Consider the following 16,166-nt stretch of genomic DNA (forward strand, 5'->3'; position numbering starts at 1 on the left):
TACGGTTAATCGATTCGTAAAACGATATAAATACGTATTTATTCAATAGCCTACATAATATAATAGTTATAATGTACCTATATGCTAAAGTAGCCTAACTGATTGTAGACTAAAACTCCACGAGACCATACAGCTTTGGTCATTGTCTTACAACTGGACCGTTTTATCTCCAACTCTTCATTCAAAGACTCAATCATGGCCACTCGTACTGACAGTTGTGGCTGCTTCGCGTGATTTATTGCTGCCTCTACCTTCTTGCCCTTTGTGCTGTTGTCTATGCCCAATAATGTTTGTACCGTGTTTTGTGCTGCTGCCATGTTCTGTTGACTTAGGTCTCTCTTTATGTAGTGTTGTGGTGTCTCTTGTCGTGATGTGTGTTTTATCCTAATATTTTTATTGTATTTTCAATCCCAGCCCCGTCCCCAAAGGAGGCCTTTTGGTAGGCCGTCATTGCAAATAAGAATTTGCTCTTAACTGACTTGCCTAGTTAAATAAAGGTTAAATATTTGTTTTAACATCGTGCGTAAAAAGCTTAAGGCCTGTCTGAATATATGGGTAGAGCAACTAAAAAATTGAAAAATTCTCAAACCTGCCCTTTCCAATCACATGCGTCACCAGATTCAGACTGTGTGAAAATGTATTTAGAGGGTAGGCCTAATAGCAAGAATGGCATGAATCCCAATGTTTCTCCTAGTTTCAAAATGGAAATTCACTAATTGAAAGTGTTTTTCCACATTTAAAGACAGTATTTCAATGATAGCTTACATACACACGTTTAAGCTATTTCATCACAATGAAACCGTTATCACCTTGTAGTCTGATGTCGCAGTCTACCTGAACCAAAACAATTCACTAAGTATGGAAATATGGGTTTGGGAGATTGTCCCTACCTGAAACGAGGAAAGTTTCCAAATAAATCCAACCAAAACGATGTAATCCTTGTTGACCACTAGCCTACTTGTTACTACTTAGCAGTTGAAAAACTGTTTTAACAAATGTTTTCAAATATGTCTCCATCTACAATGATCACAGACCGTTGTGAATTTAGAGGGAAAGAGAGAGTTGTGAGAGAGGGGGGAGAAATAAGAGACGGTGGAATTTCCTAGGGCAAAGCCTGTGTGTCAGTGTCCCCCCGGGGATAAGCAGTTTAGACCGCAGTTGAGCTGGCACGCCGGGTGCGCACAAAGACGCGCAGTGTATTCATCGCTGGGCACAGGACTCACCGCTGCCGAGTGTCTCCTGTAAATAAACCAGGAGGAATACATTTCCCTCTATTGGTTTCCTACCGTTACCTGGCTATTCAACGACAACTTTCCCACGTCTCTGTCTTTTTTAAATTAGGTGTAGGCTGACAGAAAATCATGACACTGTATTTGACCCATTCTGTCCAATCTCTAGAAGTTATTAAAGTGCGGCAGTTTTTTTCCCATTATTAATATATTATCAATATCTAAAGGTCTCAACACAAAGTCGACGCTTCATTCTAACGCAACCTAGGCAGCATCTCTCCACCATTTACTCACTCTCGCTCCGTATTCGTGTTCCTGTTATTCAGCTCCCGTTCTTTGTACTGCCGTGTATTCTCTCACGGTCCCTGGTCTCTCTCCCCTGCTCTTCCCCTGGCTGTACCCCATCCAAAATAAACTTCATTATCCCTCCATTCACTCTGACCCCGTCTTTCGATTCATTTCTCGTGGGTTTCAAAGTGCGCAGTAGAGCTGCGCCTCGGGGGTTGTATAAACAGTATGCATATCGCCTAGCTACTGTACGGCTTCTATAGGCAGGCTTGAGGCCAACTAACCAGCCTCTCAAACAACTAAATGTCAGTGATTGATGTTCCTATCAAATATTTACACCTCTTAATAGGTCTACTGTAGGCATACATGTGTTTAACATAGATGTTGAGATAAATCCCTGGCAGTGAAAATAAACAAGAGGAATTGCCTCTGGTTTGATTACCAAGTTTGATTAAAATGAATAAACACACTGAGGACTTTTGGAAAAGTAATATTTTATCACATCACCCACTTCATCTCAATACAATCAGATTAACATGAAAAACATCAATATAGTCCTAATGATACTGTACATGTATTCCAATGTTATATAGATCAATGTTCATTACATTAAAGTTGTAAGACACATGAGAATCAAAGGTAAATTCTATTTCATTTTCCCCATAAGTTCCCTTTCAACAAGTTAGTCTCCTGAGCTCTACATTGTTATAACGGCATACAGTACAAGACCAATACATACATAGATGTCGATTCCTGTCCATACGGTGCGATGCACAGGCATACTGTAGTCCACTCCTCACCGTCTGATGCACAGTAATGAATCTGACCTGGTTGAACTCGGGAATAATATGGTGGGATAATATTAAGGCTGAGCAGTACAGATGTGGCCAGCTAGATTAATCTAGAAAGTAATACCATGTTCTTACTGAATCTGACCACCATTCTTGTTTGTGTGCCCATCAACTTCAGTATTTATTCCATTTTTCAAATCAATTTCTCCCCACGATGTCTTTAAAGGCTTAATGAAAATGTCCCTTTTTTGTATAAAAATAGTAACAAGAACAAATACAAAAATAAAATTGAGGAAACCCTGTCTGAATAACTAGTCTTCTTCAATACGTCTTCATTGGAGGAGCATCATGAATCTAAAACACACAGGTATCTATTGAGTGTAGGTAGATTGGTTTTCGTCCCCTTCTTCTGTCCAGTGTAAAGTATCTATGCGAGGTCCTCATGCAAGGAATGTCCCTTTATCAGTTCAGTGTGTGTCCTGAGTGGGAGTGTGTGCGTAGGTTGTGTGGCTTTGACTGGTTCATTTGGGCTGCAGGAGGGCTCAGCATTCCGGGGAGATCCTTCTCTCCAGTGTGGACTTGAGACTATCTCGGGCATGGCTGCAGGACTTCAGGGCTTTACCGTGCCTGTAGGTTGCATACACAGACACATAAGAACTTTTCCCTCCACGACAGTGGGAAAATCTAAGCTCATCACAAGATAAAATTAAAACAAGATCAAATAAATGTATTTGAAAATAGTATTTATAGGAAATTATTTTCATATACAGTCGTGGCCAAAAGTTGAGAATGACACAAATATTAATTTTCAAAGTCTGCTGCCTCAGTTTGTATGATGGCAATTTGCATATACTCCAGAATGTTATGAAGGGTGATCAGATGAATTGCAAATCCCTCTTTGCCATGCAAATTAACTGAATCCCCCAAAAACATTTCCACTGCATTTCAGCCCTGCCAAAAAAGGACCAGCTGACATCATGTCAGTGATTCTCTCGTTAACACAGGTGTGAGTGTTGACGAGGACAAGGCTTGAGATCACTGTCATGCTGATTGAGTTCGAATAACAGACTGGAAGCTTCAAAAGGAGGGTGGTGCTTGGAATCATTGTTCTTCCTCTGTCAGCCATGGTTACCTGCAAGGAAACACGTGCAGTCATCATTGCTTTGCACAAAAAAAAGGCCTCACAGGCAAGGATATTGCTGCCAGTAAGATTGCACCTAAATCAACCATTTATCAGATCATCAAGAACTTCAAGGAGAGCGGTTCAATTGTTGTGAAGAAGGCTGCAGGGCGCCCAAGAAAGTCCAGCAAGCGCCAGGACCGTCTCCTAAAGTTGATTCAGCTGCGGGATCGGGGCACCACCAGTACAGAGCTTGCTCAGGAATGGCAGCAGGCAGGTGTGAGTGCATCTGCACGCACAATGAGGCGAAGACTTTTGGAGGATGGCCTGGGGTCAAGAAGGGCAGCAAAGAAGCCACTTCTCTCCAGGATAAACAAAAGGGACAGACTGATATTATGCAAAGGGTACAGGGATTGGACTGCTGAGGACTGGGGTAGAGTCATTTTCTCTGATGAATCCCCTTTCCGATTGTTTAGGGCATCTGGAAAAAAGCTTGTCCGGAGAAGACAAGGTGAGCGCTACCATCAGTCCTGTGCCATGCCAACAGTAAAGCATCCTGAGACCATTCATGTGTGGGGTTGCTTCTCAGCCAAGGGAGTGGGCTCACTCACAATTTTGTCTAAGAACACAGCCATGAATAAAGAATGGTACCAACACATCCTCCGAGAGCAACTCCTCCCAACCATCCAGGAACAGTTTGGTGACGAACAATGCCTTTTCCAGCATGATGGAGCACCTTGCCATAAGGCAAAAGTGATAACTAAGTGGCTTGGGGAACAAAACATTGATATTTTGGGTCCATGGCCAGGAAACTCCCCAGACCTTAATTCCATTGAGAACTTGTGGTCAATCCTCAAGAGGCGGGTGGACAAACAAAACCCCACAAATTCTGACCAACTCAAAGCATTGATTATGCAAGAATGGGCTGCCATCAGTCAGGATGTGACCCAGAAGTTAATTGACAGCATGCCAGAGCGGATTGAAGAGATCTTGAAAAAGAAGGGTCAACACTGCAAATATTGACTCTTTGCGTCAACTTCATGTCAATAAAAGCCTTTGAAACTTATGAAATGCTTGGAATTATACTTCAGTATTCCATTGTAGCATCTGACAAAAATATCTAAAGACACTAAAGCAGCAAACTTTGTGGAAATTAATATTTGTGTCATTCTCAAAACTTTTGGCCACGACTGTAGTAGTTGATTCAGCCAAATACACAGAAAAGGTATTTAAAATACAAATGTACTGTATTTGAACCCGTGTCTAATTACATCACAGTGAAATAAATGACTTTCCAATAGTCCCAGTCGGTATTTATGTAAAAAGGAATTCCCCTTGACAACACACACAAATTGAGGAAAAACTAAATTCTCTCCTATTGACCTCCATTGTAAAAGAGACAACTTCGTCGTCGATTTTTTGTTATAGAGAAATAACAAAACATGCCGAAAAGCTGCTGTGTTGTTCAATGTACATGTAACCAGGTCAAAAATCCTGACCTATGGTTCGCAATGCTCCCACGTAGGGGAATAGAGCTTGCGAGAAGAGCCCTGTGGCTTCAGGCTAGTCAGCGTGGGCGAGTGGGAAATGGGTGTCCAAGTAAGCTACACATAGCTATGTGTGTGGAAAAAATTTCATTACAGGTAAGACATTTATCTTCTTTAGTACAGTCCGTTTGTGACTCCACTCACTACTTGTAGCTTTATAGTCTGTTTGTGTAGCAGGTCTTGGCTAGCTTAATGTTCTGGTTGGTAGCTAGCTTGCACTCACATGGCTGCTAGCACAATGATGAGAAGGGGCATGAGGGAAGCCCTACAATATTCAGTTTTTATAAGTAGTGAGAACGCTCTGGAGCAAGCAACGTTGAAAAGTTATATTTAGACGTGTTTTTCTTAATTTAGTTTTGTAATTGACTAAAATAAGCAGACAATAAAATTGCGTTTGAAAAAGTTTAAGTATTTGCTGTGAGCCAATGGGGTAACCTTGGTAACCACAGGAGTGTGGGGCCACGACGTTCTATCTAATACCGACTGGGTCTATGGTGTCACTATAACTTCATAATGGCGTCTAGACGGACCAAACTAGAATTATACCGTGTTCCTCCATCATAGAAATATAAATTCTAATTCTGTGTGTCTAGACGCCATTGTGATGTTATAGTGACAGTATTGAAATGTCATTTCCTCCATTGTGATGTATTAGAAGATTAGATTTGTTATTTTTCTTCATGGAGGGACACCCTTGAGACCCCAAGGATCATGGAGCTGCCTACTATTCAATGTCCACAACCTACCCAGACAGAATAACGGGTACACACACACACACAGAGCCTTACCTGGCGACAAAGGTGTCCAGCAGGGAGGCGTGGTCCTGGGGGAAGTAGTCCTGTTGGACAGCGTGCTCCAAAACCAACAGGTGACCAGGTAACACCTGCACCTTCTTCACCTTGCCCTCACCCTGGACAGCACAGATTAACATGGGAGCCATATACATTAGGGCTGGCATTACTGCTAATCAAAGTTGGGCTACATTTTAGTAGCCTGTCAAGTTAAATAATTCTCATAGAAAACAGTACATTTTTGTTTATTTCGAGCAAGTAATGGATTTGAATGGTTTGACCCCAACATGGTAACTGACATGGCTGAGACTCAGTGAACGGTACAAGCATGTTGTACATAGTGTTTCTACCTTGAGGAGCCCCAGCATCACCAGTAGAGTGGACAGGAAGCTGTAGGTCTGCAGGGAGGAACCAGAGAATGCCTTCTTCAACAGGGTGTCTGTAGGACAAGTAGAGCAACTTAGTCACATTAAGTGTCCCACTCCAACACAGAGACAAGGCAGGATGCCGGACAGAAGTTAGAGAAGAGGGTGTTTGACTGTTTAGGCTCACCAATAGTCTCCAGGACAGCCTTCTTGACCTCATGGTCATCACTGTACAGAGAGGAGATTCTCAGGAAGGCATCGGCAACCTTATCAGAGTCAGAGACATCCACCTGACCAGGGAAGTGTCCACAATAGATGTTAAAACTCAATGACAACTGCTACTGCCTTCTAACCTTACACAACAAGGCCCTCTTCCGATACACTTCAACAGTTAAAGTGTGAATGGCCCATGACCACAGTAATAATTTACGTGTTGCTGGATGAGTCCAGTCCTGTTGCCCCCCAGTTTGAGCAGTGTCTCAGCGGTGGGGGAGCTGAGGAAAGAGAGGATCTCTGGATGACAAGTTGGCTCAGGCTTCACTGGGCTGTCTCTTTTATCCTTCACTCCATTCTCCTTCATCTCTTTGCCATTCTCATCTTCTTCCTCCTCCTCCTCATCTTCCTCCTCCTCATCTTCATCAGGCTCTCCCTCATCATCACTATAGAGCGTAGAACAAGGCCAATACAGCATCTCGGATGATAGCTAAATGTTGTATAATCACAGCTGTGATGACATCCACTCACACCTACCTGAGAGATGCCAGTATGTCGGCCCTGTCCATGTTGTCCATGGTCTCCTTCAGAGCCTCACACCCCTCCTCCCCCAAACAGTTACCTGGACAAAAACAGGTAATATATTATTAACAAAACACATAAAATGGATTTGTCATTAACACTTGGATCTATATTTCATGGCCAATCAGACTGATTGAAGTAGTGCGTGGTGAATAATACCATTGAGATCCAGTTTTTCCATATGGGGTTTGTCTTGTACAGCCTGAGCCAACACCAGTGCTGCAGCTTCCGTGATCTCCCCAAAGGACAGATTTAGCTCCTGAACACAGGAATGAACACAAATCAGACAAGAATGGGTAATCCACCCACCCACAAACACCTCTACTGACCTTAAGAGTGGGCAGTCCCTCTCTCATGACAGCAGCGAGAGCGATGGCCCCTTCAGAACGCACCAGGCAGTCCCCAAAGTTTATCACCTGCACAGTCCTCAGATGCCTCAGAGCCTGGGGACAGAGAGGGGAAAAGATCATTATAAATGAAGAGAACTCATAAAATAAAACCTTGTTAATACACTAAAATGTATATGACGGCCCCAATCAGCTGAATAACAATTTTGTCCGGCTTAGCACCAAGATATAGCGCGTGTTTGACTACAGCAGAACACTAGGCAGACAATTTGGCAGTAATACCTGAGCCATAGCCAGCGCCCCTCTCTTGGTGAAGGTGTTGTCGTTGAGGTTGAGGATGCGCAGGTGGGGGTTGTGCTGCATGGCGGTGGCCAGAGCAGTCACCCCAGCATGGTTGATCCCATTCTGGGGCATGTGCACCTCCTCTAGGCTTCCCATCAGCTGATAAGAGAGAGGAGGAGGGAGATGGAGAAACAGAGTGCGAGAGAAATTAGGTGGAGGGAGAGAGCACAAAAGAGACGGAGGGGAGAAAAAAAAGCAAGATATTAGGCCAAGCTGCATCTACCAAGCTCAGTGTGTGAACAACAGACATGTCTTTATTACAGAGAATAATGATATGGGGATAGATCCTCATCATAAAGTTGCAGTTTGTGTCCGTTTGTCTGTACCTGAAATGCCAGGGCAAGGGCTGTGGCTCCTTCGTTCTCCAAGCGGTTTCTGCCTGCGATGAACACTTTCAGTTTCAGTGGGGCACCGAGAGCACTGGACTGTTCATGACACTCAGTCAACGCTGCCGCCAGGATCTAACAGACAAAACACTGGTTACTTTGTGGCACATCCTAACAGTAGACCAGAAAAGCGAATGATGGAGAAAATATGTTGATGGCCTATGCTCCTAAGTCAGTAAGTACTACCAGTCACACAATTGGTGTTTCCAAACTCTCACCTTGCCCCCTCCGATGCCCATGCCACAGTTGTTGAGTCTCAGCTCCTGTAGAGAGTGACACACAGAGCTCTTCAGTAGAGTCTCAATGCCCTTTACCCCATCTGGCCCAAAGGCGTTATCACTCAGGTCAAGCTCTCGCAGTCTGGCCCCTGCTGTCATCAACGCACTGCCCAGGCACCTCTGAGGATGAAGAGAGACATGAAGAGCTACAGACTTGTGGAACATACAGTGGCAAGAAAAAGTATGTGAACCCTTTGGAATGATCTGGATTTCTGCATTAATGTCATAAAATTTGAGTTTGTTATTCACAAGAAGCCTTGCCTGATGTGAATCATGCCCCGAACAAAAGATCTCAGAAAACAATTCTTAATCTTGGGTTAACTTGCATAAAGCTGGAAAGGGTCACAAAAGTATCTCTTAAAGCCTTGATGTTCATCAGTCCACAGTAAGACATTGCACCGTGAATGTTTACACAGTGTGTTCAATAAAGACATTAAAACTTATAATTGTTTGTGTTTTAGTTTAAGCAGACTGTGTTTGTCTATTGTTGTGACTTAGATGAAGATCAGATCAAATTTTATGACCAATTTATGCAAAGTCCAGATAATTCCAAAGGGTTCACATACTTTTTCTTGTCACTGTATATTAGTATATGTATAAAATCAGATGAAGCACAAGGGGAGGTTGTTAGTGTTGACTCACCAGGGCAGTTGGGATTTCCGAGCGCAAGCGACCCGTGAACATATCACTCCAGTGACAACTCTAAAAAATAAACAGTTAAAGCAGGATGTAAAGAAATACACTCAACAGTAAAATGCTGACACCCTCCTAAGGATCATGGGGTGAATATGTGGCTTCACTATTTTCAGCAGTAGGCCCAAGTCAGTTTGCTTTGCTCAGCCTGGGAGACAGACAATTCATCTCAAGGCTCTCTCCGCCAAGTACCTGAAGTTGGTCTTTGCACTCCAAGGCTTTGGCGATAGCCTGCGCTGCCTCCACTCCCACTGTGTTTCCCTCCAACCGCAGGGCCCGGAGTCCCTGGTACTCCTCTATTTCCCGCACCAACTCCTTCACTGCAGAGACAACCAGATTCACCAATTGATTATAGAAGACTATTATCAAAGCTGTTAACCGTGTTGGCATTGTTAGAGAACAATGCCATATTGAAGTCTCCTGTTGTTGACCAGTTTGCAATCAGTGCACTCACCAGACTCTGTGTTGTCCAGCTTCAGTCCCTGGCCCTTGTAGCTCAACTCTCCATATCCTACATGAGTCTTGGACAGCACCTCGGCCAGCAGGGCAATGTCATCGGAAGCCATTGTGGTCTGTGGTGTTCTATGAAAGCAAGAACAGTGAGATGAATTGGCTCGCAAAGTACTGTTTATTAACAATTTACTGACAATGAGTACCAGGCATTACCAATGACTATTATTACTGTGCTCATATGACTCAACTACTCAGCCAGGTAACATGAGGTTTGAGTTGCATAGCTAGCTAACAAACATTACGGGAAAAGAGAACGCAGTAACGTAGCATTCTGTTTGTTAGTGTGACAAGCTACTAACTATAGTTAGCTAACCGGCTGCTAGCACACCGACGTTATCCAAAATAGAAGTAACTCGTTCCTTTACACGAGTTAAACTGAACCTTCTTTAGGCTTTCAGCTCTTACAACAGGAAATATACACAAAAACAACATATTTAATAGTTGACAAACATGTTACAGTACCGTAACGGATGATATATAATGATAGTCGCGTTGCCTCCTTCCGCGCGCTTGTTGTTACAATGCGTGACGTCAATGTTTTTTCTTCTGTCAATTTTTTGTACACAGGCCCACTAACTAGATTGCTCTTTGCCGCCACTTTGTGGAGTGGAGTTGCAACCTGTTTGCAATACAAGATTGGAGGGCAAAAGAGCGCCTGAACGAGCACCTTTCGAGAAGAGGATCAAGTATAGTCACAGTAAAAATCAGCAGTGGTGGGAAAAGTTGAAAATTGTCATACTTGAGTAAAAGTAAAGATACCTTAAAAGAAAATGACTCAAGTAAAAGTGAAAGTCACCCAGTAAAATACTACTTGAGTAAAAGTCTAAAAGTATTTGGTTTAAAACATACTTAAGTATCGAAAGTACATTTTACGAATTACATTTACTTAAGTAGCAAAGGTAAAACCACAAGTATAAATCATTTCAAATTCCTTATATTAAGCAAAGCAGATGGCCACATTTTCTAGTTTTTTATTTATTTGCGGACAGCCAGGGGCTTGCTAACCATGTTTCCATCCAACCATTTCAAGGGATGAATTACCTAACACATGAAAAAAGTCATGACCAGCCTGATGAAAACAGGAAATGTCCAGGGCCAGGTTAAGAAATCACAGGCCTTCCCGACTGTATGCTACCGGTAACTTCCAAAATAAAGGAAACACATGAGTAAATGAGAGATACAAATGACATGTTGTGGTGTGGGGTGCATTTTCCTTCCAAGACACATTGAAGCTGTTCTGGCAGCTCGTGGTGCCCAAACACCCTTTTAAGACTCAATGTTGGTGTTTCCTTTATTTGGGCAGTGACCTATATGCGCTTGTGACAACATTTTATCCACAGTCATTTTTTTGAAACTATTGATCCTCTGGCCAAATCATGCTCTCTGGTGTATTTGGAAAATTGTGGTTGCCTCTTGGGTCCCATATGGGCTTGGGCCCAGCCCCTGACTCACACAACTGACCTGTCACATTTATTTATTATGCAGTTGATTTTTTATTTATTTTACAGTATTAATCAGTTACCCAATCAAGGCAGGGCCCCCCAGTTACCCACGTGTGCCCCCTATCTCCTCTCCTCCCCCATCTTACGATTAGCAGAGCGGCAGCAGGTTCTCATTGAGAGCGGGCTCCTGAATACTCCTGTGGTTGGTGGTAGCAGTAAATAAATTATATATATATACTGTATATATAATATATTCTCTCTATATATATATACAGTTGAAGTTGAAAGTTTACATACACTTAGGTTGGAGTCATGAAAACTAGTTTTTCAACCACTCCACAAATTTCTTGTTAACAAACTATAGTTTTGGCAAGTCGGTTAGGACGTCAACTTTGTGCATGACACAAATAATTTTTCCAACAATTGTTTACAGACAGATTATTTGACGTATACTTCACTGTATCACAATTCCAGTGGGTCAGAAGTTTACATACACTAGGTTGACTGTGCCTTTAAACAGCTTGGAAAATTCCAGAAAATTATGTCATGGCTTTAGAATCTTCTGATAGGCTAATTGACATCATTTGAGTCAATTGGAGGTGTACCTGTGGATGTATTTCAAGTCCTACCTTCGAACTCAGTGCCTCTTTGCTTGACATCATGGGAAAATCAAAAGAAATCAGCCAAGACCTCAGAAAAGAATTTGTAGAACCTCCACAAGTCTGGATCATCCTTGGGAGCAATTTCCAAATGCCTGAAGATACCACGTTTGTCTGTGCAAACAATAGTTCGCAAGTATAAACACCATGGGACCGTCATACTGCTCAGGAAGGAGACGCATTCTGTCTCCTAGAGATGAACGTACTTTGGTGCGAAAAGTGAAAATCAATCCCAGAACAACAGCAAAGGACCTTGTGAAGATGCTTTTGGAAATGGGTACAAAAGTATCTATATCCACAGTGAAACGAGTCCTATATCTACATAACCTGAAAGGCAGCTCATTAAGGAAGAATCCACTGCTCCAAGAACGGCATAAAAAAGCCAGACTACGGTTTGCAACTGCACATGGGGACAAAGATCATACTTTTTGGAGAGATTTCCTCTGGTCTGATGAAACAAAAATAGAACTGTTTGGCCATAATGAGCATCGTTATGTTTGGAGGAAAAAGGGGGATGCTTGCAAGCCGAAGAACACCATCTCCACCGTGAAGCACGGGGGTGGCAGCATCATATTGTGGGGGTGCTTTGCTGCAGGAGGGACTGGTGCACTTCACAAATAGATGGCATCATGAGGAGGAAAATTATGTGGATATATTGAAGCGACATCTCAAGACATCAGTCAGGAAGTTAAAGCTTGGTCGCAAATGGGTCAGGCAAATGGACAAGGACCCTAAGCATACTTCCAAAGTTGTGGGAAAATGGCTTAAGGACAACAAAGTCAAGATTTTGGAGTGGCCATCACAAAGCCCTGACCTCAATCCTATAGAAAATGTGTGGGCAGAACTGAAAAAGCTTGTGCGTGCAAGGAGGCCAACTTATTGTGGGAAGCTTGTGGAAGCCTACCCGAAACATTTGACCCAGGTTAAACAATTTCAAGGCAATGCTACCAAATACTAATTGAGTTTATGTAAACTTCTGACTCACTGGGAATGTGATGAAAGAAATAAAAGTTGAAATAAATCACTCTCTACTATTATTCTTACATTTCACATTCTTAAAATAAAGTGGTGATCCTAACTGACCTAAGATAGGGAATTTTTACTTGGATTAAATGTCAGGAATTGTGAAAACAAAGTTTAAATGTATTTGGCTAAGGTGTATGTAAACTTCTGACTAAAACTGAATATACACTGCTCAAAAAAATAAAGGGAACACTTAAATAACACAATGTAACTCCAAGTCAATCACACTTCTGTGAAATCAAACGGTCCTCTTAGGAAGCAACACTGATTGACAATACATTTCACATGCTGTTGTGCAAATGGAATAGACAAAAGGTGGAAGTTATAGGCAATTAGCAAGACACCCCCAATAAAGGAGTGATTCTGCAGGTGGTGACCACAGACCACTTCTCAGTTCCTATGCTTCCTGGCTGATGTTTTGGTCACTTTTCAATGCTGGCGGTGCTCTCACTCTAGTGGTAGCATGAGACGGAGTCTACAACCCACACAAGTGGCTCAGGTAGTGCAGTTCATCCAGGATGGCACATCAATGCGAACTGTGGCAAAAAGGTTTGCTGTGTCTGTCAGCGTAGTGTCCAGAGCATGCAGGCGCTACCAGGAGACAGGCCAGTACATCAGGAGACGTGGAGGAGGCCGTAGGAGGGCAACAACCCAGCAGCAGGACCGGTACCTCCGCCTTAGTGCAAGGAGGTGCACTGCCAGAGCCCTGCAAAATGACCTCCAGCAGGCCACAAATGTGCATGTGTCAGCATATGGTCTCACAAGGGGTCTGAGGATCTCATCTCGGTACCTAATGGCAGTCAAGCTACCTCTGGCGAGCACATGGAGGGCTGTGCGGCCCCACAAAGAAATGCCACCCCACACCATGACTGACCCATCGCCAAACCGGTCATGCTGGAGGATGTTGCAGGCAGCAGAACGTTCTCCACGGCGTCTCCAGACTCTGTCACGTCTGTCACATGTGCTCATGTGCTCAGTGTGAACCTGCTTTCATCTGTGAAGAGCACAGGGCGCCAGTGGCGAATTTGCCAATCTTGGTGTTCTCTGGCAAATGCCAAACGTCCTGCACGGTGTTGGGCTGTAAGCACAACCCCCACCTGTGGACGTCGGGCCCTCATACCACCCTCATGGAGTCTGTTTCTGACCGTTTGAGCAGACACATGCACATTTGTTGCCTGCTGGAGGTCATTTTGCAGGGCTCTGGCAGTGCACCTCCTTGCACTAAGGCGGAGGTACCGGTCCTGCTGCTGGGTTGTTGCCCTCCTACGGCCTCCTCCACGTCTCCTGATGTACTGGCCTGTCTCCTGGTAGCGCCTGCATGCTCTGGACACTACGCTGACAGACACAGCAAACCTTTTTGCCACAGTTCGCATTGATGTGCCATCCTGGATGAACTGCACTACCTGAGCCACTTGTGTGGGTTGTAGACTCTCATGCTACCACTAGAGTGAGAGCACCTTCAGCATTCAAAAGTGACCAAAACATCAGCCAGGAATCATAGGAACTGAGAAGTGGTCTGTGGTCACCACCTGCAGAATCACTCCTGTTTTGGGGGGTGTCTTGCTAATTGCCTATAATTTCCACCTTTTGTCTATTCCATTTGCACAACAGCATGTGAAATGTATTGTCAATCAGTGTTGCTTCCTAAGAGGACCGTTTGATTTCACAGAAGTGTGATTGACTTGGAGTTACATTGTGTTGTTTAAGTGTTCCCTTTATTTTTTTGAGCAGTGTATATATATATATGTACAGTACCAGTCAAAAGTTTGGACACACCTACTCATTCAAGGGTTTTTCATTATTTTAACTATTTTCTAAGTTGTAGAATAATAGTGAAGCAATCAAAACCATGAAATAACACATGGAATTATTTAGTAACCAACAAAATGTCATTTTGAGAGTCACTTAAGAACAAATTCTTATTTTACAGTTATTTTACTGTTGTGATACAGCCCAGGATCAAACACTGGTCTAGCACTGTGATGCAGTGCTTTAGACCGCTGCGTCACTCTGTCCCCCACATATGGAATCATGTAGTAACCAAAAAAGTGTTAAACAAATCAAAATATATTTTAGATTTTAGATTCTTCAAAGTAGCCAACCTTTGCCTTGATGACCGCTTTGCACACGCTTGGCATTCTCTCAACCAGCTTCACGAGGTAGTCACCTGGAATGGATTTCAATTAACAGGTGTGCATTGTTCATTAGAGTTAGAGTTCATTAGTTACCAGTCTCAGAAATTGCAGCCCAATAAATGCTTCACAGAGTTCAAGTAACAGACACATCTCAACATCAACTGTTCAGTGGAGACTGTGTGAATCAGGCCTTCATGGTCAAATTGCTGCAAAGAAACCAGCACTAAAGGACACCAATAATAAGAAGAGACTTGCCTAGGCCAAGAAACACAAGTAATGGACATAAGACCATTGGAAATCTGTCCTTTGGTCTGGTGAGTCCAAATTTGAGATTTTTGGTTCTAACCGATGTGTCTTTGTGAGACACAGAGTAGGTGAAAGGAAGATCTCCGCATGTGTGGTTCCCACCGTGAAGCATGGAAGAGGAGGTGTGATGTGTGGAGTGCTTTGCTGGTGACACTGTCTGTGATTTATTTCAAATTCAAGGGATACTTAACCAGCATGCCTACCACAGCATTCTGCAGCGATACGCCATCCCATCTGGTTTGCGCTTCGTGGGACTGTCATTTGTTTTTCAACAGGACAATGACCCAACACACCTCCAGGCTGTGTAAGGGCTATTTGACCAAGGAGAGTGATCGAGTGCTGCATTAGATGACCTGGCCTCCAATCACCCGACCTCAACCCAATTGAGATGATTTGGGATGAGTTGGACCGCAGAGTGAAGGAAAAGCAGCCAACAAGTGCTCAGCATATGTGGGAACTCCTTCAAGACTGTTAGAAAAGCATTCCAGGTGAAGCTGGTTTAGAGAATGCCAATAATGTGCAAAGCTGTCATCAAGGAAAAGGGTGACTACTTTGAAGATCTCAAATATAAAATATATTTTGATTTGTTTAACACCTTTTTGGTTACTACATGATTCCATATGTGTTATTTCATAGTTCCGATGTCCACTATTATTCTACAATGTAGGAAATAGTTAAAATCAAGAAAAACCCTTGAATGAGTAGGTGTCCAAACTTTTGACTGGTACAATACCTATGACCATAGTATTTAAATTAGCAATTGCTGCACAGCTTAGTGGTGGATCAAGTGAATGAAGGCTACCGTTGGCCTTGTATGTTTTGATCCAGAACAAATAAGATGAAATGTGAGTGAAATATTAATTAATGTTATTGTACATTGGTTGAAATCAAATCAAAACAAATTTTATTTGTCACATGTGCCGAAAACAACAGGTGCAAACCTTACTGTGAAATGCTTACTTACATGCCCTTAACCAACAATGTAGTTTTAAGAAAAATAAGAGTTAAGAACTAAATTTACTAAGAGTAAATGAAAGAGTAGGTGTGTCCAAACGTTTGACTGGTACTGTATCTTAAGATGAATGCATAAGTTGCTCTGGAAGGCCTCCCGAGTGG

The 16,166-nt window shown here is 42.9% G+C and overlaps 2 protein-coding genes across 4 annotated transcripts in view; both read right to left on the reverse strand.

The window, feature by feature from the left end:
* LOC129861463 (chondroadherin-like protein) overlaps window positions 1–1,647 on the reverse strand; it is a 42,298-nt gene extending 40,651 nt beyond the window's left edge. The window contains exon 1 of one of the 2 annotated variants that reach the window (XM_055932836.1): window positions 1,524–1,647. The gene's annotated coding sequence lies outside the window, so the exon portion shown is untranslated. Of the gene's footprint in view, window positions 1–890; window positions 1,167–1,523 lie in introns of those variants that run through there. The other variant, XM_055932845.1, reaches the window with a different exon arrangement.
* A 344-nt stretch (window positions 1,648–1,991) lies between these two features.
* LOC129861481 (ran GTPase-activating protein 1-like) lies at window positions 1,992–10,045 on the reverse strand. Of its 2 annotated transcripts, none has more exons than XM_055932866.1 (15): window positions 9,948–10,045; window positions 9,427–9,554; window positions 9,165–9,292; window positions 8,922–8,981; window positions 8,220–8,399; window positions 7,942–8,076; window positions 7,556–7,714; window positions 7,256–7,369; window positions 7,086–7,185; window positions 6,882–6,966; window positions 6,562–6,790; window positions 6,319–6,421; window positions 6,117–6,205; window positions 5,764–5,885; window positions 1,992–2,935 (listed from the first exon to the last, which is right to left on the reverse strand). In XM_055932866.1, the coding sequence occupies exons 2-15, from the start codon at window positions 9,536–9,538 to the stop codon at window positions 2,851–2,853; spliced, it is 1,701 nt and encodes a 566-aa protein (XP_055788841.1). In that variant the 5' UTR covers window positions 9,539–9,554; window positions 9,948–10,045; the 3' UTR covers window positions 1,992–2,850. The 2 variants fall into 2 exon arrangements, with proteins under 2 accessions (XP_055788841.1, XP_055788846.1); XM_055932871.1 differs by lacking the exon at window positions 1,992–2,935 and adding an exon at window positions 2,965–3,440.
* Window positions 10,046–16,166: the final 6,121 nt, after the last annotated feature.

The sequence above is a fragment of the Salvelinus fontinalis genome, chromosome 1 (genome assembly GCF_029448725.1).
Source record: "Salvelinus fontinalis isolate EN_2023a chromosome 1, ASM2944872v1, whole genome shotgun sequence".
Lineage (NCBI taxonomy): Eukaryota > Metazoa > Chordata > Actinopteri > Salmoniformes > Salmonidae > Salvelinus > Salvelinus fontinalis.

Bases quoted from the DNA above. Each gene is read 5' to 3' on its own strand.
- LOC129861481 (XM_055932866.1), bottom strand. From the start codon at position 9,538: ATGGCTTCCGATGACATTGCCCTGCTGGCCGAGGTGCTGTCCAAGACT. The intron at 6,422-6,561 runs GTAAATTATTAC...TTCCCTGGTCAG, and splicing joins CTGGACTCATCCAGCAACAC to GTGGATGTCTCTGACTCTGA. The intron at 2,936-5,763 runs GTAAGGCTCTGT...TGCAACCTACAG, and splicing joins CTGGACACCTTTGTCGCCAG to GCACGGTAAAGCCCTGAAGT.